The 22,527-nt window shown below is 48.2% G+C and overlaps 10 protein-coding genes across 10 annotated transcripts; 6 read left to right on the top strand and 4 right to left on the bottom strand.

Moving 5' to 3' along the window:
* Position 1: 1 nt before the first annotated feature.
* On the top strand, positions 2-1,632 carry N7496_000467 (TFIIH/NER complex subunit TFB2; the record flags this gene model as incomplete). Its single annotated transcript, XM_056693398.1, has 3 exons — positions 2-191; positions 247-334; positions 405-1,632. 3 exons carry the CDS (start codon positions 2-4, stop codon positions 1,630-1,632), a joined length of 1,506 nt encoding a protein of 501 aa, XP_056560127.1.
* Positions 1,633-3,127: 1,495 nt separating this feature from the next.
* Positions 3,128-4,349, bottom strand: N7496_000466 (polysaccharide lyase family 1 protein; the record flags this gene model as incomplete). Its single annotated transcript, XM_056693397.1, has 2 exons — positions 3,128-4,151; positions 4,210-4,349. The coding sequence occupies 2 exons, from the start codon at positions 4,347-4,349 to the stop codon at positions 3,128-3,130; spliced, it is 1,164 nt and encodes a 387-aa protein (XP_056560126.1).
* A 2,335-nt stretch (positions 4,350-6,684) lies between these two features.
* On the top strand, positions 6,685-7,629 carry N7496_000465 (uncharacterized protein; the record flags this gene model as incomplete). The annotated part of the gene is made up of 1 exon (XM_056693396.1): positions 6,685-7,629. The coding sequence occupies one exon, from the start codon at positions 6,685-6,687 to the stop codon at positions 7,627-7,629; it is 945 nt and encodes a 314-aa protein (XP_056560125.1).
* Positions 7,630-8,392: 763 nt separating this feature from the next.
* Positions 8,393-8,779, bottom strand: N7496_000464 (uncharacterized protein; the record flags this gene model as incomplete). The annotated part of the gene is made up of 1 exon (XM_056693395.1): positions 8,393-8,779. One exon carries the CDS (start codon positions 8,777-8,779, stop codon positions 8,393-8,395), a length of 387 nt encoding a protein of 128 aa, XP_056560124.1.
* Positions 8,780-9,418: 639 nt separating this feature from the next.
* On the bottom strand, positions 9,419-11,638 carry N7496_000463 (uncharacterized protein; the record flags this gene model as incomplete). Its single annotated transcript, XM_056693394.1, has 6 exons — positions 9,419-9,715; positions 9,778-9,834; positions 9,896-10,563; positions 10,631-10,657; positions 10,719-10,949; positions 11,014-11,638. 6 exons carry the CDS (start codon positions 11,636-11,638, stop codon positions 9,419-9,421), a joined length of 1,905 nt encoding a protein of 634 aa, XP_056560123.1.
* Positions 11,639-12,597: 959 nt separating this feature from the next.
* On the top strand, positions 12,598-13,356 carry N7496_000462 (uncharacterized protein; the record flags this gene model as incomplete). Its single annotated transcript, XM_056693393.1, has 1 exon — positions 12,598-13,356. One exon carries the CDS (start codon positions 12,598-12,600, stop codon positions 13,354-13,356), a length of 759 nt encoding a protein of 252 aa, XP_056560122.1.
* Positions 13,357-13,658: 302 nt separating this feature from the next.
* On the top strand, positions 13,659-14,006 carry N7496_000461 (uncharacterized protein; the record flags this gene model as incomplete). Its single annotated transcript, XM_056693392.1, has 2 exons — positions 13,659-13,886; positions 13,932-14,006. The coding sequence occupies 2 exons, from the start codon at positions 13,659-13,661 to the stop codon at positions 14,004-14,006; spliced, it is 303 nt and encodes a 100-aa protein (XP_056560121.1).
* Positions 14,007-14,428: 422 nt separating this feature from the next.
* On the top strand, positions 14,429-15,589 carry N7496_000460 (DUF3431 domain-containing protein; the record flags this gene model as incomplete). Its single annotated transcript, XM_056693391.1, has 4 exons — positions 14,429-14,549; positions 14,608-14,764; positions 14,819-15,400; positions 15,472-15,589. The coding sequence occupies 4 exons, from the start codon at positions 14,429-14,431 to the stop codon at positions 15,587-15,589; spliced, it is 978 nt and encodes a 325-aa protein (XP_056560120.1).
* Positions 15,590-15,755: 166 nt separating this feature from the next.
* Positions 15,756-17,060, bottom strand: N7496_000459 (putative phosphatidylglycerol specific phospholipase; the record flags this gene model as incomplete). The annotated part of the gene is made up of 1 exon (XM_056693390.1): positions 15,756-17,060. The coding sequence occupies one exon, from the start codon at positions 17,058-17,060 to the stop codon at positions 15,756-15,758; it is 1,305 nt and encodes a 434-aa protein (XP_056560119.1).
* Positions 17,061-19,055: 1,995 nt separating this feature from the next.
* N7496_000458 (uncharacterized protein) lies at positions 19,056-21,017 on the top strand (the record flags this gene model as incomplete). Its single annotated transcript, XM_056693389.1, has 2 exons — positions 19,056-19,119; positions 19,183-21,017. The coding sequence occupies 2 exons, from the start codon at positions 19,056-19,058 to the stop codon at positions 21,015-21,017; spliced, it is 1,899 nt and encodes a 632-aa protein (XP_056560118.1).
* Between the last annotated feature and the right edge of the window lie 1,510 nt (positions 21,018-22,527).

Below are 22,527 nucleotides of genomic sequence, written 5' to 3'. Positions count from 1 at the left end.
CATGACTTCACCGCGGACTTCTCTTTTCCCAGAGCGACAGAGACTCCAGGTCTCTCAGGTCACCACCATGGCGGCATCTACGTCTCGTCCCCTCGAGTACCTGGAAAGCCTGCCTGGAATGACCTTCAATAAGCTGTATCAACAGCCATCCACTGCTCTCGCTATTTTTCGGCGAATGCTGCCTGACCTGGGTATCTAGAGCTCCCCACACGTCGATCGCAGCTTCGAGACTGACAGCGAGAACAGCAAAATGCTTCGTTATGGCACTTCTTTATCTGAAGGATCCCTTGCCTACTCAGGACCTTGAGCTTTGGGTGAAAGCCGAGAGCAAGAAGTGAGCTCGCATCATACCCATTCTTCTTTGTTACGATCGGCGTTGCTAACATTGGAAATTCGACTGAAAGGCAACGCGATAATGCACTCTCGATTTTGGGTCGGCTTCACATTCTATCCAAGACACTCACCGCCGATAATGTCAGCGCTTACATGGTCACTAATCCGTTCGCATCCTCTCTCCGAAAAGCTCTCATGGGCTCCGAAGATTCCCAGTCCTTCGGCGTCTTCTCCCAAGTCCCTGGCGGACACCCCGTATCGATCACCGACCTCGATGAGTATGCACGACGACAGTGGGAAGGTGTGCTTGGCTACATGGTCGGAACCAGTGCTCTTAGCGGACAACGAGATGTGAACCTCAGCAAGGGTGTGAAGCAACTGCTTCAAGCCGGTCACCTCGTCGAGATTCGCGATCGCCGTGTGGACATTACGAAAGATGGCTTTGGTTTCGTGCTTCAGGATGTCAACACCCAAGTCTGGAATATTCTGATTCTCTACGTCGAGAGCGCCGAGGCCATCGGTATGGATAGCGTCGAGGTTCTCTCATTCTTGTTCCTGCTCAGTAGTTTGGAGCTCGGTCAATCTTACGAGAAGAAATATCTTTCGTCTGTCCAGCTTCGGACCCTCGCCGACCTAGCCGACTTTGGCATTGTCTATCAAGAGTCGCCCGAAGCTACCCGTTTCTATCCTACCCGACTGGCAACCACACTGACCTCGGACTCGAGTGCCCTAGGCAGTACCGTTGGCAGCTCCCTAACCGGGCCCGCAGGCCAGCCCGGCGCGTCAGGTACAGGCTCAGGGTTCATTGTCATCGAAACCAACTACCGCCTCTACGCATACACCTCCTCACCGCTCCAAATTTCTCTCATCTCCCTCTTCACGACCCTCAAGTACCGCTTCCCAAACCTGGTCACCGGAAAAGTCACCCGGCAATCAGTGCGCCGCGCCATCGATATGGGCATTACTGCCGACCAGATCATCTCATACCTACACACCCACGCTCACCCCCAACTACGCAAGCATAATGCCGGCCATTCGACCTCCAATACATCGGGCATTCCGCCCTCGGTCCTTCCGCCTACCGTGACGGATCAGATCCGACTTTGGCAGTTGGAGCGTGACAGACTCCGAGCCACTGCTGGCTTCCTGTTCAAGGACTTCACTACATTGCAGGAGTACCAGGCTCCATGCCAGTACGCTGCCGAGATTGGCGTGCTGGTCTGGAAGTCGGACCGGAAGCGTATGTTCTTCGTGACGCGTCACGAGCAGGTCGCCGCATTCCTTCGGAGCAAGAAATAATGGATGGGCCTTGGTCGCCGGGGGCATAATTCACGGCATATTGCGTATCCTGCATTCGATTGGTTAGGGGCATTTGACACAAAAGCATGGTTCATCGTCATTTGGTACACGGCTGGCGTTATGAGAGGTCTCGATGGGAGGGAATTTAACGAGATCATGATGCTATTCTAGTTGATACCATTCTTTCCTGTCAGATTGTACAATACTAACAAGTTTCCCATTCCTTTCCTTTCATCATATCCCGCACGAGTTTTGCTTGACTGTGGATCAACGGCCACGCAACCTACGGCTGAAGAGTAGCAGCTAGGGCCAAGTACATGGCAAAAAGAATAGAAAAACCAAAAAAAAATACAACGGCCAGGATTCGCATGAGGGCACCCACCACACTACTAACTGGCTGGCGTGTGGCTTGTGTGCGGAGAATAGTCGGGTGGGTGTGACGTCAAGAAATTCTAAGATTCCAAGATAGGTGATTCCCACAAAAACAGTCGTCTTAAAGCCTTACTACTATGCACTTCTTCCGACTGACCCATTCTCAGAGAGTGGATAGACTTATCATTCAACGTCAAAATGAGGTTCTAGGGGGAAATCTGTTTTCGAAATCCCCTATACCGCTCATCTTGGTATTGGCATATAATATTCCGAATTGATACGAGGCTACGACCAACCTTAAGTTAACACATGATTCGAGTCGACAGTTCAATCAATGACTAAAATTGTAATTGTCACCACTAATGGTGATATTCTCAGCAAAAAGAACATCGTATTGTCGGAAAGCAGCGCCGTTCTATTAATTGGACGATACTATACTAGCAACCATGAGAAGTCTGTCTTGTGCATTTTAGGATATAGCTCTCCCAATGGTACAGTATGAGTCACAGGAAAGCTTCTGTAACTCGTTTAGTGACGAAATTGATATGCTCTTTGATCAATATTGTCAATTTGGCTGATCTGAACTGAGATTGTCGGCTTTTGTTTCGTCTTCGCTCGACTTCGGTACTGTTTTTGAACACCTCGACTTCTAGGAGTCTCGCTCCGTCAGTAAGCTGGGTGGTGGAAGGGGTGAGCCCTAATATATTAACCTTTGCGACCCTTATGAAAAGCTAGGTACTTACCATTTTTGAGGAAAGAAATGTCCAAGGCCCGGCAGTATCTGCTGCTAGCCAAAAATATTTGCCTTCGAGGAAGAATATTCGCCCCGTTCCCCGAAGGCGGATGCCAAGCCATGAATCCGCATTGTATATCTTGCTGTATTCACAGGCCTTCTTCATCAAATTTGATTTTCGGCGGCATTGTTTCTAACGATACAGTCGTCTCTCAGTAGCAGAGCTCCTCAATCGGGAACCACGCGCAGTTGCCATTTATGAGAATGAAAGAATTTATGCCTATGGAGATCCTACACTTTCCTAAATGCCAAGAATCTTATAACTAAACAGAAGTCTGGTTAAGTAGGGTAGTCTTTACTAAAAACCGACCCCTCACATCACAGCATTAGTTACAATTTCCCAATTCCGGCACTGGCCTTCACAGATGCAGCAACGCCAGACACCGCCGTGACAGCGACGATGCGACTAGCGCCAACCGCCGCCAACTGCGTCAGCGCCTCTGTGTTCTCCACACCAGTCAGAGCCCCCGAGCCACTCAAAAGTGAATTAGCCACGCACGCACGTCCGAGGATCGAGGTACAGGCTGACTCGGTACCTGAGGGTACGTCGAAGATGGCGTTCGACTTTGTGGTTGAAGGGGCGGTCATGGGCGTGGTCACATTACTGAAGACATTGCCCTCGATAAGTGACCAGGTATTCGCCTCAATATCAAAGGCATGTCCACTCATGTTTTCGAAGTAATTATTGACCGCATGGAATATATTCGTGGCGCCGCTGGTACTGATGCCGTAGTGTGGGGCACGGCCTGATAGATGATGTAGGTAGTTACCTGAGAACGTATAGAAATCCTTCGATCCGATGAGCAACAGCGTCCAGTAATGTTGGCTATTGCAGGTTGCGGACCAGTAAGTTCGACCATCAAACTCGCAGTTGGAGATAGTGACGTGTCCTGCAGGAGCATAGCCAGATACGATCATCTGACGACCAATTAGGCTGAATTTGCAATGGTCAATCCAGACCATATCCGCGTCTTGGATGGTGATCGCATCGCCGCCCCATACGTACTGTGGGTTGATATTGTAGACGTGGACGTTCTGGATGATGAAATTGGAGGCGCTGTAAATGCGTAGGCCCCGACCCTGGATGATCCCTGCGCTGCCGACACCAACGATGGACTTATTGCTGTTCACAAGAAGTGGGCTGGCGCCTGCCGCATTGTATGTAATTGAGGAAACTGCGGTCATTGTGCTACCGGAGCACGACAGTGTGCCGATGTAGTCCTGACCGCCATTGTAGACGTCGCAAACTTGGTAGCAGCCGGCTGAAGTAGTGGTACCCAGGCTTGAAGTAAAGTCGAAGGTTTTGTCGATCAGAATGACCCGAGCCGTATCATCGGATAGCCACGTTTCGAGCCTGAGATTCGTTTTCAGCATACCTTCTCAAGGTTCGCAAACACAATGAGGTTACATACAGTGCGAGGTCCGAGGGAGCGGCTGGAGTTGCGTCGCCTCCTCCAGTAGTGCCCGTTGCCATACCAAAGGCTGTGCCGGTAACTCCTGCAGCGATAACAGCACTCGCTAAAAATACTGTAGCAAGAAAGATGGCCTTCATGACTGAAGATTCAAAACCGAGAAGTTAAGTGATGGCAAAACTGTATACTGATTATAGCTGGACAGAACCCCGGTATAAAGTATCGCTTCGTAGTCCTAAACCATGGCTTCGGCTTTCTTAAAGAGCATCAGTTGGCTAGCCAAATTCCGTGATCATGTCCGTTCACATGCTTCAGTAAGTCTAAAAACGGCTAAAGAAACAGCTTGGTCAACAGGGGTTTGTTCCATGACAGGATAATTTTAAAACTTGAGGAAGGGTTTCCCCCAACAGACCTTGATAAAACCAAACCTTTACTATGTTAGGTTACAAGCTCCGCAGTAGTGCCAGTCTTAGTCTCCGTCGATGTTTCCTTTACTAGCCTAGAAATATAGCCGAAGGGTCCCGTGGGCGGCGATCCATCAAGTATTTCACATACAGTTAATTCTCAACAGTATATCGCTCTTCTAGCTTCCTTGGCTCAAAACACGTACAGTCACTGTAATTTGTAGGAAGACAAAACAATAGAGGATCACAAATCCAATAGCTCTTCAACCTAGTTCTTATATTAATCTTGAAATAAGAATAGACTTCGTGCGAAGATTTATATCGTTCTAATTCTGAGACAACCGACTCACGCGTAATTGAAGCGCTTTGACTGCAAAAGTTGAAGTTTATGCCACTCAGAGACTCATTTCGTCGCCGCCAAGAGTCTAATAAGTCAAGATTTAAGCACCTCGACCCATAATTTGTCTCAGTCCCCTAGCACTAAATGTACTTCCACGCCGCCCCCGCACAAATTCTGTTGATCCCGTGTCCTCTTAGAAACGGTGTCGACTCCCCTTTTGTTTCAGCGTGGTATTTTTACATCAGCCACACCTCAGTTTTTAGAGGCTAAAGGCAATTCCTAGGTATATATAGGCTCCTTTTATTCATGTCGAGTTGAAAGTACCTTACGTGAAACTCATAGAGCACTTGACCTCGAAATATGGCTAGCGACATTAACCCCCATATACCGAAGTTTCATCCCGGTAAAGCCCATAAGCTCTTTGGAAAGTCTTTGGTCTATGTTAAATTCCATTATTTCAAGTTATTTAAGTAATACTGACTCGCTATCATAATGACATATCCTTACACTAAAGATAGTCGGGAGTTGGGCCAAACAGGCGGGGAGGGGGTGGGGTACACGATTTTAAGGGTTTAAATCATGCAACCCCTCCCCCCTTTAAATACCTAAAATCTTGATATTTTCCGATCGTCTCTTCGAGATCTTTTAATACAATAGTCTGATCCAGCTACCCAACCGCGGACATAACCCAGGTCCCGATATATATAGTAAGGCAAGATGTTAGGAAACGCCATAACAATATAAATCAAAAAGAGTATATATGTCCCCTATTCTTATTTCTATAAGGCCTTTCGCGATAACTCTCTACATTAATAATTAAATCAACGAAATAGTATAAAATAGAAAAGTAATCCATATAATAGACTAATTCTAGAGAAATCAGTAAGACCAAAGTAGTCAGTAGAGATTAGTTAGCGAATCCCCCAATTAGATAATACTTCAAAATCTGTCAGTAGTTCTCCCACTATAATAGGTAGTGGGTTATATGATTATCGTGGTTGAATTAAATAGTGTAATGGAGGTGCTGCTGGTGGATTTTTATGTGTTGCTTGATTGGACGATTTGCCAATTTCTGCTTGTTCCTTTGGTCTTGTTGATTTCTCTGCCCATGGTTAGAAGTTGTTTCGCTTTTTCTCGGCCATGACTTTGGCCCCTGAATCGAAGTCACGATGATCGTCAGATCGTCATGGCTCAAAAGATACCATTGAAGGGATAGACAGACGGGCCAAGGAACCGTTTCTTCGGTCTTGGCCTGTGGCTAGGCGATCGCACGGGATGGAATCGGTTGCTTCACTATGAAATTGTCATTCTTGGAGATATAATCTGATAGTGATCATGATATTCGATAGCGCGATCGGGAAATAGCATCCCTGACCTGCATCATTCGACCAAACTTTATAAGCTCATAACCCAATCTTAATCTTATCAAACCATTAGCTGAGACAGGAACGTGATCCTGAGAGCAACACAAAAGGCAGCCCCACTGTGGCTTAGCCTGCCAAGGGGATCAAACGAAACGGCCAAACAAAAAAAGAAACCCAGCCCCTCTCCAATTGGTAAAACTCCAATTGCTAAAAATCAGCCCCATTTTGTCTCCAAATCGCCCCGCGAAAAGTCAATTGCCTGTTTTTTTTTTCTCTTGGACCTTGCACTCGCGTGCTTTTCCTTTCTTCGCCAAATACTTTCTTTTCCTCGCCATTGGATCTTCTCCTCTGTACACCGTCCTGGACGATGTCCTCGTCCAGCGAAGCCAGTCCTGGTAACTGGATCGTTGGCAGCTATACCGGTAATAGCGATGGGGTGCGCATCACGATTGCGACCTTTGTGGGCGTCGCATGGTATAATGTGATCGAGCTGATCGTGCTCATCTTCCTCACCTTTAAACGCTACCAAGGTCCCTACTTCTGGAGTATGCTCGTCTCCTCCATCGGTATCCTTCCGTACTCGGTCGGATACTTGATCAAATTCTTCGGCCTCACCACCGCCACATGGGTCCCCGTCACGCTATTGACCGTGGGTTGGTGGACCATGGTCACCGGTCAGTCCTTTGTGCTATACTCGCGCCTGCACTTGGTCCAAGAGAATAAGCGCATTTTGCGCATGGTCAAGGGCATGATTATCATGAATATCTTCCTGCTTCATGTCCCGACTACCGTCCTCACATTCGCCGCAAACTTTTCCGAATCCCCCGCCTCCGTTGCGGGGTATGATATCATGGAGAAAATCCAACTCACCGGATTCTTCGTCCAGGAGGTCATCCTCTCCAGCTTTTACATGTGGGAAACCAACCGAATGTTAAAAGATAATTCGGATCCCGGTAGTCGCAAGACTATCTTGCAATTACTTGCTGTCAATGTTTCTTGTATCCTGATGGATATTGCGTTGATGGTCATTGAGTTTATGAATTTTTATATCTATCAGACCACTCTGAAAGCCACGCTTTACAGCGTTAAGTTGAAGTTGGAAATTGCTGTTTTGGGTAAATTGGTCAAAATTGCTCATCAAAATGTTTATGTGTCGCCGTTCAATCCGGGCCATGGCCACTATCCTTCTTACGTTGATCCCGCCCTTCGCGCTGGTGACTATAGCCATGCGGATTCCATGGAGGCAAGTCGGGCCTCCAAGGGTCGGGAAACTGGACATGAAGCGATTGGGTTTGATGATGACGTCCGATGAGCCAGGACAGGATGATTTGTTTGCCCAAACTTTCAGCCAGGATTCAGCAATCCCACCCCCTCAGATCAGACGATATACCCCCTCCCACTGTCTCTTGAATCATCTCGTCCTCACTCACACATCGTGAGCGAGCCGCGCGATCTCTAACGCGCCATGCGGCCGGAGACTGAATGTCTACTGTTACAGACTCATCCGGGGGCGTGCCAAATGTCCACCGGTAGACATGTCGTTCAAAATTCCCGGAAAGGAACAAGGATCGAGCATCCTGGGGTTAATACAACTCGGGATTGCATACTATCCCGGATCGTCGGACCGACGCGAGTTCAGACAGCAGCGTTGGGTTTGTTTACTGTGCATAGAGATCACGATATTATGACCATGTAGATATAATAGAAACTATATAATTTCCGGGTTTGCTAAATGGCTGACACCTTAGCAACACATCTCATTCCCTTCTTCTACCTAGAACTTCTTCACCTTCTATATACACTCAGCCCATCCATTATGCCCTCAGACATTATAGATCTAGGTCATCATCATCAGGCACCGGCATGTAGTTGTCGCAAGTGGTGAGTTCCATTGAATAAATGCTACGCATCTCAGTCGACAAAGACCAACCATTAACCTCCTTCAGCTCTCTCATATCATGCAGCAGATCATCCCCTAAATCCCCCATCGGCGCCCGAAGCCCCTGCACCAGGTCCCACGTCCACGTATCTTCCTCCCACTGATGTAAAATATGTAACGGCAAGCGTTTGGTATGCTACATATCAAGAACAACATCTGCACTCTGCATCCCCTTTCTGAGTGCTTCCGTGACCCTCTCCCCGTGATATGAAATATCTGGATCCGATTTGAGTGAGCACAACTCATCCACAAAACTGTCGTACCAAGACCACAATACTCTAAAATAAAAGTAGTCCGACGAGGTCTCGGAGCTATTAACAACGATGTCGTAGAGCATATTCATTCGTAGTCCCCCAAAGACCTGCAGCGGAACCTCCCAGCGGTGCAAGTCCACCATATCCGAGATTGCGATGCCGCGCTCTACCCACCCGAGAGTTAGGATGGGTGGTTGCTGGACAAGCATTCGGCGCCAGTTGGCTTCTGGGCGTCGATATGTATCGCTGCTTTCTAGGAAATCTTGCATGTCGCCGGCGCCGAAGGAGATAGTGCATGACTTGTAGTCATCGGCCGGAAACCAGTAGGGGAATTTGGATGCTAGAAATGGGTTTTGTTTGCGGGGTGTTGCTGTTGGTGCTGGTTGGAAGAATAGGATCTGCTGGAGTTTGGGGGATTCTTGGGTGCAGTTGGCCCATCAGCGATTGACTCGTTGGGCGAGGAGGAGGGTGTGAATGTCCACGAGAGAGAGGATGCCTTCGAGGAGCTCGGTTGGTAAGGATTGGAGGTTCATCTTGTTCTTTGGTGCGGGTCGAGGTATGCGATTCTGGAGGCACTCAAAAGGGTCGCTTAGGTCGCTATAGGTGGTGATCAACTGGAATACGTTGATGCACAGCGGCTTCGTCGGTCACAAACATGCCCCTTTGGTTGCTCTTCACTAGTTAGCGGGGTTGACAGCCGTGGTCGAAGCCGCCCCCACATTTTCGGGTCCTTTCCATCTCTGCTAGATTGGAGGAGGATAATTGACAGCCGGTTTTAGCATATTTTTAGAGTAAAAAGTACATTTCATAATCTAATCATTGCTATCCGATCAACTATATCCATACGTGCGAACAATATACATAGAGACACTATATTGACAGAAACCATAAACTTAATCCCCCACATATTACTTAGACGCAGTTATAGTGGCAACTGGCTTAATGTCCTCCGGCTGGTAGCTCGGATCTTCAGAGTAGCTCCAGGCTGGCATGAAGTTGATCGAGCCACAGCCGCCTGACTTGGGCATGCCGAAAATATCCGTCTGGTCGGGGAGCTTCTCGTACCAGCAAGTGCAGGTATTCTTGAAGGTGTCACCGAGGATTGAAGTGTCGGTGTCTTTGCACTTAACTTCGCCGTGATCGCCACTGGATCCGACACCGGTTGGATCAGACTCGCCGCTGCCAACTGCCATCAGTTGGTATACCTGTTGGTATTATCAGTATGTGAATGATGGCAGAGGCTAGATGATGTATATCAGCCACTTACCAGGCACACTTCTTGGAGACTTCCGCCATATTTCTGGTCCGTCGTCGAGGTATCGCACTGTTGAAAGCAGTGTGGTTAGTATTGTATATCAAGTCAAAAGCGGCAGAAATAGACATACCCCGTTCATGATAGTACGCAATCGGTCCATGCAAATGTCAGTGTCGCGGAGACCCTCACCCTTGGGCGGCCATGTAGTCATTCCCATGCAGCTACCAGAGGCAAAGTAGGCACCAATCCATAGCTTGTCCTTACCACCATTGATGCTGTAACTCCCGCTTACACCGAGAGCCTTTCCCTTCCCGTCCTTTGTCTGTCCAGTACCCTGATCAATGGGTGGAGTGAAAACATGATTATAAAGTTTCGTATCACTGCAGAAATCTTTGATCTTTGCATCGGCTTCAGAGACACTGAATGCCGACCGGCCCGAGGGGTTGCTACCGCCTGACTTGGCGCACTTGGCGTCGGGAGTATTGACATAAGAGCTAAATTCTCGCATCTGGTTTCTATACGTCTCAGGGAAGTCTGTATCCGGCGCGAGTGTGTCGGTATCGGCCTGATCAGAGAGTGTGATAATGTTGCTGTCATCGAGGTCGTTGGCAATATAGCTTCCGTCGTCGTTAGTGGTGAAGCCATCTGCTGAAAGCTCGCCTCCGTTGACGCCGAATGTTCCGTTGCCTTCTGTCAAGAACATGGCGCTGGTCTTGGGCTCCCAATCGAGAGCTTCACGATCGGCAAGGGGGAGCCAGGGGTACTGATTGCCGTCTAGTTTAGACTGTACGTATTTGGCTTTGTGATGGGTTAGCCTATATTTTAGTGGAACAACCTTGTTGGTTGAGAGAGAGAATCAACATACCTAAGGCATATTGTGCATAGTTGTCCGCTGTCAAAGATAAGATGGAACGTAAGTAACAGAAGTAGATGAGCGGCTACATAGAACGTACCGTTCATGGTAATCCCGTCTTGGGCAATGTATTGTCTGGAAGTGCGTGCCAGAATCTTGCAAGGCAGCGGCTGATAAACATCCCACTTGACCTTCTTCCGATCATATCCACGATCAGAATCACGCCGCTTGTATTCGTATACATACATGCTGAGATCTTTGATTCGACGATTTTTGTTCTGTGAGTAGGTCATGACTGTAGCATGCATGAATTCGTGCAGAATAATGTATGCTGGTGAAAAGCAGCGGTTAGCTATATAGAGCGCAGAGCATTCATGGATGGGAATATAGCGTACCTTGGTTCTTGTACTTCGTCACATCATATCTCCACTTGAAGTTGTCGTTATCCTTCACATCATTAACAGCGTCATCCAGCTTCTTGTAATAGAAGAACTGCTCGCAGAAATGCATGTTGGAAACAGCATCCGCCTTATCATAGCTAGGCGCAGTGTTCGGATCCGCGGCATCTGTCTTGGTATTCCACTGATAGGCAATGACACCCTGCTTTTTGCAGCGGTTCTGATACTTCGCATCGTTCGCTGAGCCACAGCGAGCATTCATTCTGTAGCCAGGCCAGACGCCACTGAGTCGGAAAGTCGAAATATGCTCGAACACGGACTGAATGTTGCTCTGCCAGTCCTTGTTCAGGGCGCTTGGGCCGAGGTAGTCAAGAGCGCCAGGATCATTGCCAAAGTCAATGGTCTTGACATGCTCAGCCATTGTAACTGCATCTTCATGCGCCTGTTTGATCGCCTTCTGTTGATCAGAAGAACAATCCTGGAAGTGTAGCCATGTCCACAGAGCACTGGCATCATCATCGCGTTTTTCGATGGGGCCCTCGTGGGTAGGTGCAGCTTTTGTGGAAGAAATTAAAAGTAATGCCGAGCCAAGAAGAATTGGTAGCCGCCGTAAATTAATCATTTTGACTGGCACCGACTCAAAACACCCGCAATGTTGGAGAAAGACAAATTCGAAACTGCTTGTGAGATACTGACTTCATTTTCTCATGGCCGACATCAGCCTTATATACACGAAGGCATACAGGGCATAGAGTTAATATCAATAAGCCGCACAGACTCGAGCATCCTTCAATATAACCAAGCTAAGCTCATTTCCCGTGTGCATAGCCAGGCTGATATTCCATCATTGGCTGAATCGTTTGGTTCCTGGACGCCAAGAGAGAGCCTATGTGCAGTTTGAAACTCTTATTCGTAAAGTAGATGCAGGAGAAAAGACAAAACTAAAAACAGTACCCGCCCCCAAAAAGCTCACCTGACTTGCCGAATCATTCTTCCTTTTCTGCAAGACCCTCAGCGCCACAAGAGACCCTGCTGGTCCCTGGTCCCTGTGGGCATGTGCAATAATCCTGCGCCAGAAAATGGACCTGTCAGACTCCTACAATATCAGTATAACCTCCCAGTCACTAATTTCAAGGTAGCCTTCAGTATAGTCATTCAAGGACTAAGGTCATACTCGCCTCAGCCACAGTATATCTTGAATGCCGTATAATCTCCGATTTGGTAGAGTATGAAATTTCTCTGGCATAGTATATCATTCTCCAAATCACTATGATACTGATAGAGCTAGAAGTTTGTATAAACGGAAATAGCCCGTAAGCAGGGTCTCGCTGACTGAGGCTGAGTCTTACCTAGGTAATTTGGGGTCGACAGTGTGCTTGGCGGGGGTGCCAAGACTCCTCTCACCCTTCAAAACCGGCCACGAATTCGCTCATCTTCAACTCAACCCCCAAAAACATACTTCTGCCCCCAACTGCGTGGACTTTTTACCTAGTTTCAAACTGATATCCTAACCTCCCGTGAATTTTCAGGGTACTTCCAGGGCCCCTCATTTCAAAGTTCAGTCGATCGGCAACCATCAATATGTCAGAAAACAGCTTGAACAAGAAGGCAGATGAGGCTCAACAGCTACCAAGAGCTCAAAGAACACGCTTCTCAACTACTTCTCTTGTCAAGATCCTATTCGTTTTACTCTCCTTCGCTATTCTTATTTGGACCTTTCAGGGACACCTTTCCCGTCGCCTGAGCAGCTATACACGAACCGCTGAGGAGCCAGACTTGGTCACCGAACTTCCTCAGAGGGACCAAACCCCTGACATCAGATGCTACTTCTCCACCAAACGCTATGACATCCAGAGTGGCATGACTGCATGCTACCCTACCTCCGGCGGCATATGGCTCGCAGAGCTCGGCCCTGTCGAGCTACAATATCTAGGCATCAACCGATTTGATTCCACTGAGCGGTCCTGGAATGAAGCTGAAGAAGATCAGTTCTGCCATGAGCTTCGAAAGTTTGGCGGTTGTTGGCACAACCCAAAGTCGCCTTATGATCTGTGGATCGGCGGATTGTGCAGTGATCTTTATGAATTGGAGCCGGTCTTCTCGATTGACCGCAGGGTCGCATTTCCTGCGAAGGGAGGTGTATGGGTTCTTAGTAGAGATGAGGAGACTAGAAGGTTTCCGCGTGGAATAGTCGGTGTCAATAATGCATTGACAATGGAGGAGCGCTCGATGGTTTTAGAAAGACTGGGAGCGGTTTACTGCGATGACGTTGCCGAATGCCATCTACTCGATGACCTCAAGAAGGAACCACGAGACCTTGCTGGCAATCAAGACCTTTGAGTATGATAACGAAATGCAACTTGCTTAAAGCAATATTACTTCAGATTTCAGTTTCTTATTATGTATCAGTTCCCAATGACTTTCCTGTAACAGAATACAGCATTCGATCACTTACATATTTCGACCTGCAATCAGTAGCGCGTCGGAGTGTTATGGGGGCTAGAGAAATAGTTTCCCATTAGGTCCCCGTAGGTGAGGCAACCCGTTTACAATGAACTGTGCAGAAATTAGCTCTGCAATAGTGGGATACTGGCAAGGAAATGATGAACCAAGGACACCATATTTTCTGGGAAAGAAAAGAAATGGGAGGAGCAGTGGGTGAAGAAGGGTACATGGCCGCTGCAAGGAACATGTCACACCAAGACGCGGTCAATCTTGGCTGCCAAGTTGGTGATTCATCCGTGCGTAGCCAAGATAAGCGGTATGCAAATATGACTCGGGCGAGCAAGCAGCCGAATTTATCAAACGAACAGCTGGAGGAAAACCGGTCCATGTGCCGTAAGAAGTCCCCTCCAGCGCCCGTCTTGCATGTATGTGTCACATACAAACAGGTTCATCAAGCATACGAGTAACAGCTCCTGACAAAAGGGAGCTTCGGCAGTGGAGCACCAACACCCTACGAGCCCTGGCTCTTCCGGACGGTGCCGTGATTCGCCAAAGTGGGAAATCAGCCCTGTTTCCAAGCCAATAAGAAGGACATTAGAACCCCCCTATCTCCCCACTTAGTGCTCAAGTCCCCATATGGTGCCGAACTTCATGGAAAATTCTTGAGACTTGCGCTGGTTATGTGCTGCCCGATTTTACATACAAACCAATAGTAGCGGCCCTGTGGCCCAAGATCTTGTCGTGAACCACTCTTTCCTGAAAGTTCCAAGCAAGTGCTAAGAATAGGCGTTTATCTATTGGAGCTAAAATGTCTTGGTTGATTTCCGCATATCCTCTACCAGTAAAACGTAGTTAACTAGTAGCCCCTCTGGCTTGCCCAGGAAATCAGGAGTCCTTGGCTAGTACGGAGTAGAAAAATATTTTACGTATATCCCTCCCCCCCTTCCCGGAGCTCGAGTCGCCCAGTATGCAGAAACCACGCCTATTGTTCTGGCTTACTCCGAGGAGGGCCATAGTTGGAAGTATACTTCTGGTTGTGCTTCAAATATCCTATTTCCTACATCGGAGTAATCTATTTCCTTGGCAGGGTATTGACGACCCCCGCGGAGCTTACCGAGCCTGGAACACTTTTCTAATGATCGCCAGGAACAGCCGGGGCAGTTCTTCGGCATGATGTCGTCCACCAACTTGTCGGTCTGACCAACTCTTACGCCTCAAAATCTGCAAATGCCAGCGTTGGCCTTGTCCTCGCATCGATTCATACCGATGACTTGACCTGGCTGCTGGATTATTGTACGGAAAGGTAACTTGGTTCTACCGGCTATTCGAACCCCGGAGGCTTACGCCCCATGTTTAGCGGCAGTGTACCATTCGTTTATACGACCGAGCGATCTCCCGAGTTTGGCCTCTTAGTTCCTCCCACGCTCCGTGGACGTGAGGCTTCCGCGTATCTTTCCTACGTGATTGACTTCTACGATCATCTCCCGGAATATTCCATCTTCGTGCACGCATTCCCCGAACAGTGGCACAATGACCTTTTCGGACCTTATACATTGAACACTTTAAGGAATATCCGACTCGAGTCAATCGAGGCCTATGGATATGTGAACCTTCGATGCCAGCACAATCCAGGATGCCCAACAAGCATATACCCGCTCACTCCCAGCCAGGCCGACATTGACAATCACGATATCCGCGCTTATTTCTCGGACGCCTATCAGCAAATCTTTAACGTTACCTTGGACAAGGTTCCCGGCGCCATAGGAAATGTCTGCTGTGGTCAATTCGCAGTTAGCAAGGACAGAATTAGAGTACGACCCAAGGAGGACTATCAACGGATTCTAGACTGGGCCGCGACAACTGACCTGACAAACGATTTTGGTGTTGGCTGGGTCCTTGAAAAGCTATGGCATATTATATTCGGCATGGATGCAGTCTAGTGAGTCTCTTCTTCTTCCGGTTTGATTGCCGCCATTGAAAGTGACGGTTTATTGATCACGTCCCTCGCAGCTGCCCTCGATTCGAGCAATGTCGCTGCGATGTTTACGGTTGGTGTGGGCCTCTACCATCAGGAGAGTCACTGCAAGCAGTAATAAGGCCAGGTCCCGGGGACGGCTCTCCTACATAGGAAATCAAGATAAAAAGATCAAAATAATGCATAGAGCATTGACATAAATCTCCCAATCTCCTAGCCTGCCAGGCCGAGAAGCACTAGCGAAGTTTGCGGTTTATTGTTCTTTATCCTTCCTCCCGCCAAGGTACAGCGAGATTATAGAAAATACGGCATTCGACGTTTAATATCCCGCCGCGTTCGGTAGGGTCTCTGGAGTATCGGCTCGGAATTTATTGGTGATCAAGTTACCGAAGGAGGGCGACCACCCAACCCGTGGGGTAAGACTTTCCAACCCCCAAAGCTCAGACACGAATTTGAGAATCGAGGTGTGAGTAAAGTCATTATCGCCAGAGCTCGGCTTATTCTGCACTAAGCCCTTCTCAACCCAAGGGGAGATCAACAGCGTCGGTACACGCACGCCGAGACGGTCAAAATGGAAAGTATAATTCTGCCCATCACTTGCCTTCTCCGTGTAAGTGAGGCTATCCCCAGGAGGAACACCAGTAGGCGGGGGTACATGGTCGGCGAAACCTCCATGTTCATCCCAGGTGATAATGAGCAAGGTTTGATTCCACTGTGGGGAACTTCGTAACGCCTCGTAGATACCCTTCATAAAATTCTCGCCCATGTTGATAGGAGACTTGGGGTGCATCGACATGTAATCACAGCATTCTGGGTTGATCCAGGTGAATTGAGGCAGCTTTCCAGCCTTGGCATCCGTATAGAAGCGGTCGATTGGAAGGACATTGGTTTTGTCTTTCCCAGACTTGGCAGTCCATTGATAGAACATCGCATCGGGCGGGAAGCTTGAGGGCCCGATATCGGTTGTATTCTGGTAGTTGATCCAAGTGATATTCTTCTCAGACAGCTGCTGGAAGATCGATTTTTGGGGCATTCCAGCGTTGTAAAACACCTCTCCGTTGTCACCGTGACCGTAAGACGTACCAGATGTCAGATATGCGCGATTGGGGTCTGTTGGTCCAGGAATAGCCGCAAACCAACGATCGAATAGTACATAGTTCTCTGCCATAGCATTCGTGACAGGGACAAGCTCGGGTTTGTAGTAATTGATCACCTCGGCCGCTTCCATCATATTGTCTTGCAAGCTATACATATAACTTTGCTCAGTGACGAAACCGCTCATGGCTGACTTGGAGTTTACTCCTGGGTGATAAGTGCCAAAGACTTGCATGTTACCACCAGTGATGGTATGATCAGGGTCGTCCGACGCGACGTTTTTCGCGATGTCAGCCGCGCACACATCTTCCGAATTCGGCTCCGAAACATTGGCTGGATTGCAATACTTCTTGTTGACCAATCCATCGATGGCGGAGTTGTAAGTAAGGCCACCGACGAGAGTGTCAAACGACCGATTCTCTTGAACAAGCACAACAACATTCTCAATGTTTTTCATACCCGAGGCATGTGGTCGAGCCGCGGCACCAAGGCCAAGACCAAGTATCGTGAATGGAAGAGAAAGTCTCATCACTGAAGTGTGCGGAGTGGTTGACTTTTTTGCTTTGGGAGTCCCATCGCTATTTATAAATTGCCCACATTGTCAATCTGCTGCCAGGAACCGACTCAGATCAATGTCGCATCGTGGTGAGTGCATTCCGACGTGTCTCCACATAAACATCGCGCCGATCCACTGAGAGTGCCCCAATCTTTCAGATGTTTGTCGATCACTCTCTCCCCTGAGACCCCCGCATCGCTAAACGCGAGTTCATATCATTCTGGATACATATTTCATCGCTCTAACTGGTCCTTTTGCAACCTTTTATCCCGGATCGTCCCTCGACGTTGCAGAACTTTTGGCCCTAAGGCTTGACCCGCCGGCCATTGAAAGATGTGTCGTACTCCCCTCGAGCTTCTCAAAGTCGATAGACAAGATCGGATAATAGTTATGGAGGAGGGACTGTCCGCTTCAATTGAAAACGATGCTAATAATAACGGTAGGCTTGACCATAAAGGCAAATCGATTTGTCGGAGTACAGATTGAGTGTTTTGAATAACAACCACCCCCCTTGAATCGCGACTGTTTCTTTGATCAATCCATCGGTCGAGGTTGGCCCCACTCAATTTATGATTTGGCTAATCCTGATGATTCTCGGACCAAGAAATCTTTGTTGACCTGCGTTGGAACGTTGCAACGATCGCCGCTAATCTGACCGAAGCCACGCTTGGACTTGCCGGTTTTCCGTTGGGTCAGGAAGATCAGATCGAGGTACACGGCGCCTCAATTAACCTGCAAAATTTTTTTTCTCTCTCCAAGACTTCCCTAAGCGAAAAGGCTATCTAGGAAAAAGTCATCGAACAATCTGCGACCGATCAGCGTGGCTGTGAAAAGGCAGCAATGCTGTTCGGGTCGATGAAAGAACCACGTAACTCTCAAAATAAAACCAAGTTGGAGCCTAATGTAGGTACTCTGCATACTGTTGAGGCAGAACTGGGCTCGCAGCATAATCTAAGACCATTAAGATGGAGATGCAATTTAACAACAACTGGAATTCCTGTAGCCGAGAACAACGATATATTCCAGACCTACCCTGAAACCCCTGTGAGCCCGAGTCTCCTTGCACATTAGGTACCTACAACTCTAACCCAAAAAATCGATGAAATATCGCCATAAGATTAATTTATCCATCTTCTTCTTCTTTTATGGCTGATATAGAATTTGGAGCCCTCGATTATGCCAACCAAGCATCTTTCTGCACTTATGGCATCTGGTGAAGGAATCACTTCACAGGCTAATCCAATTGAATGCCCGCGGAAGATTGTAATTAGCCAATTCTCAATTAGCCGATACTGGAATAATATCTTTGCGATTCATTGGTGCATGATTTACCTCCGATGTGAATCACCAGAAGGTTATCCAAGAGTTCGGCAGATGCTTCACCGATGACAGCCTGTCGACGTCAAGGATAGAGAGGTATTCTATATTGGATCAAAACCTGAGAACATCGAGGAGACATGAACTTCAAAACTTTCTGAAAACACATCTTTCATTCGCTCTTAGGTTCTTTCTGTTCGACCAACTCGGTGAAGCAGAGGCCGAAAATCACCCAAATCTTTCCCCGCTGCCGATCGCGCTCGGGCATGCGGGGAAATTTTGGACCTCTGAGACTCGAGCCACGCCGAATTATTTTGGTTGTATCTAGTATAAAAGCCGGCGAGGTTCCTCTAAGAAAATAGAGTTTCTTATCAATCGAGTGAGAGAGAAGCAGAGAGCAGCGCGTCCTCAAGAACCAATTGAGAACATCTATAGTGACGGATGATGCAGAAAGTTCTCAGCTTGTACTTGCTGCTAATAATAAGCACCTCACATGCAGCGGTAACATGTGACCGAAGATCGCAGATTATCAAATCGTTGAATGTCAGAAGAAATGCCAGTTCAGATTCGACGCCGTTGCAAGTTGGCAATGGGAACTTTGCATTCGGTGCCGATGTCACCGGTCTCCAGACCTTCGCCCCTTTCGCCATCATGTCCACCTGGGGATGGCATAACTTCAGCTTACCAACTACGGCAGGGCAAACTTCGCCTGATGGTAGGATACATGTTTACTTCATACGTGCTCTGGAAACGCACTGACACCATGCAGACTTCACAGGACTTGACTGGTGGACCCACGGGAGACTTGTCAACTATGACATGCCCAATCCGGCTGAAAATGACATCTCGAACTGGTTAATCAAGAATCCTCAGCGTCTCAACTTAGCGAGGACTGGATTCTCTTTCGGTGATGCCACTGTCACTGAGGCAGATCTTCAACAAAAGACCCAGGATTTAGACTTGTGGTCTGGCAAGATCAGTTCATCCTTCATCTACAATGGTAGCTCTGTTGCCGTCGAGACAGTTGCGGATCCAGCCTCTGATACCGTCGCAATTAGCGTGGAATCGAAACTCCTCCAAGATGGCATGGGGATATTTTTTGACTTTCCGTATTCTGATCTCAACAAATTTGACGCCCCATTCGTCGGTGTTTGGAATGCGACTTCCAATCATTCCACAAAATTGACCACAATCAACTCTCACTCTGCTGAGATAAAGCACACGTTGGATGAGAATAGCTACTATGTGACGATCAACTGGGAGACCCCAGGAGCTATCTTCGGCCCAACGGATGGGACGCATCGCTACAACTTCTATTCGAAGAGTGGCCGTGTGCGCATGACTATCGGCTTTTCTCTTGAGCCAAGCAAGAAGAGTAAAGAGCTGAAGTTCGCAGAATTGAAGAGCTCATCTGCGTCTTGGTGGCAATCCTATTGGTGCAAAGGGGCATTCATTGATCTGTCAGCAGCAGCGGCTGTCAATAGCAGCGCTGCTGAGCTACAGCGACGGACAATACTCTCTCAGTACCTCGTTGCCGTGAATGAAGCATCATCAAACCCGCCCCAGGAGTCCGGTTTAGTCAACAATGGCTGGTATGGCAAGTTCCATCTCGAAATGAGTCTGTGGCACCTGGCCCAGTTCGCCCGCTGGAATCACTTCGACCTGTTGGAGCGCAGCATCCCCTCAATTTACGAGAGGCTTCTCCCTTCAAGCATCCAGCGTGCCAAGGACCAAGGGTATAATGGAGCACGATGGGGGAAGATGACGGATCCAACTGGCCGATCTGCTCCTGGTGAGATCAACGCCCTCCTCATATGGCAACAGCCGCACCCGATGTACTTTGCCGAGTTGGAGTATCGAGCGTATCCGGTTCACGCAACACTCGTTAAGTGGGACGCTATTCTGACCGAGTCTGCTGATTTCATGGCTTCATTTGCATGGTGGAACAGCACAACTGCCGTTTATGATTTGGGACCGCCCATGTACCCTGTCTCCGAAAACACTTCTCCCAATGTAACCGTCAACCCGACCTTTGAGCTGGCATATTGGCGCTTTGGATTGGATATTGCAGTTCGTTGGAAAGAACGACAGGGCCAGTCAGCCCCGCAATTGTGGACCAAGGTTCTTGAGAACCTGGCGCCACTTCCCATTGATGATGATGCCTATGCCGTGTACGAAGGCATCCCCAAAATGTGGACTAGCAATGACACGACAAACGACCATCCGGCAATGACTGGCATCTACGGTCTTTTGCCGCCCCCATCAACCGGCCCGCCAATCAATTTGACGATCGTGCAGAACACAGCAGAGAAGGTCAAGGAGCTGTGGGCACTGGAGGACTCATACGGCTGGGATTTCTCCATGTTAGCACTGAACTCCTTACGTCTGGGTAACATTGACCAGGCAATCGCGTACTTGATCGACCCGATATTCCAATTTGACGATGCTGGATATCCCGAGGGAGGTAGTCGGGTTGCGACACCTTACATGCCAGATGCCGCTTCTCTGCTGCTCGCGATGGCCATGATGGCTGGGGGCTGGGATGGAGCCGAAGGAGCGCACTTTCCACCAGACTGGACAGTAGAAGTCGACGGGTTCAGTCCTGCGATGTGATGTATCGAATTAGTAATTTGGGGTGTCGATCTAGCAATAAATTCCCGTGCTGATCAATGACCTCTCACCCTGACAAATAATTCGAGAGCTACTGGCTGATAAGAAGTCTTGGTAAATTCAGGCCAGGGGAATGGAATCGAGATCTGCCCCCAAGTTTGATAAAGTGGATGGTTCCATTTCCAGGTTAGCGGCAAACGCCCAACGTTTCAGGAGTATTCCGAGTCCCCACATGCGAGATCGCGCGTTTGCACATTCTTGAGAGTAAGACAGTAGACACTTCTGCATATGAATTCCCTTCCCCCCACAAGCCAGGCAATTTAAACCTCTCTCCTTTCCCGACCATGTCTTCCTAATACATACCTCGCTCAAGCCTTGAACTCGACAACCAAGAATCCAAAGTGCGGGTAAGCTTGGATACCAAAAGGATTAACGCAAAAGAGATTCTCCTATGTCTAATTAGATACGGTCCTACAGTGTATCCAAACTCCACACGCGCCAAAGACAAGTGGTGAAGCCTATCGATCGCACGGAATTTTGCATGTCACTTGATCATCGCCTTTCAATTGTCGACATTATTAGATCTCACCATCATGGTCTATATCATGGTAATCTACACCGATGGTGGTTGTAGAGGCAACGGACGACCAGGAGCAATAGGAGCTGCCGCAGCTGTTTTCAAGACAAAATATGGAAAATATCGTGCCTGGACCAGGTGCTTGCCTTCATACCCTACACCTACAAACCAGCGCGCCGAAATCACAGCTATCATCGTGGCGCTAGAGCAAGCCCTGGAGAAGCATGTCGCGCTAGACAACAACCCACGGCTAAATGTCCGGATCTATTCAGATTCTAGATACGCGGTTGAGTGTATGAAGAAATGGATTTACAAGTGGACCAAGAACGGGTGGATCAATGCTGCGGGTAACAGCGTTGCGAACCGAGATCTTCTGGAGGAGGCTTCTGATCTTCATGATAGATTGAAAGAGGAGGGAAAAGTCAAGTTCATCTGGATTCCGAGGGAAAAAATGAGATTGCTGATAGGTTCTGCAACCAAGCATTGGATAGGCCAAAGGACACGAGGGAGTCACCATTCTGGACTATACCTGGCTACTAGCATTAAAGTTTGCCGATGGAATTTGTAACAAGGGCATGGTTAGACAAAGAAACCAAAGGCTGCCCTTTCACAACGATCACGGTCGGTCATATGACCAGGGCCGTTTGTCATCGACATTGCTACCTACCTAGGTTATAGATATTCTTCTTCTCGCCAGACATCTTTCTCTTCCAGAGAATCTAGGTTGCTCGATTTAATTTGATTCTTTTGTAATTATATGCCTCTGAGGCACCGGCTTTTTATACTATCACAGGATTGCCTGTCTCTTAGCAATTAATTATCCAAAGCAGACCATGACCATATATGAGGTTGTGGCCGCCACCAAACTTATGAAAGGTTATTAAGAGACAGCGGTTAGCTCTTTGGGCCCTCTCATACCAAAATAACACGCCCCAA

This window comes from Penicillium cataractarum (assembly GCF_028827025.1).
Source record: "Penicillium cataractarum strain IBT 29864 chromosome Unknown utg000001l, whole genome shotgun sequence".
NCBI classification, from domain to species: Eukaryota; Fungi; Ascomycota; class Eurotiomycetes; order Eurotiales; family Aspergillaceae; genus Penicillium; species Penicillium cataractarum.
This window is presented reverse-complemented; position numbering and strand designations above follow the sequence as displayed.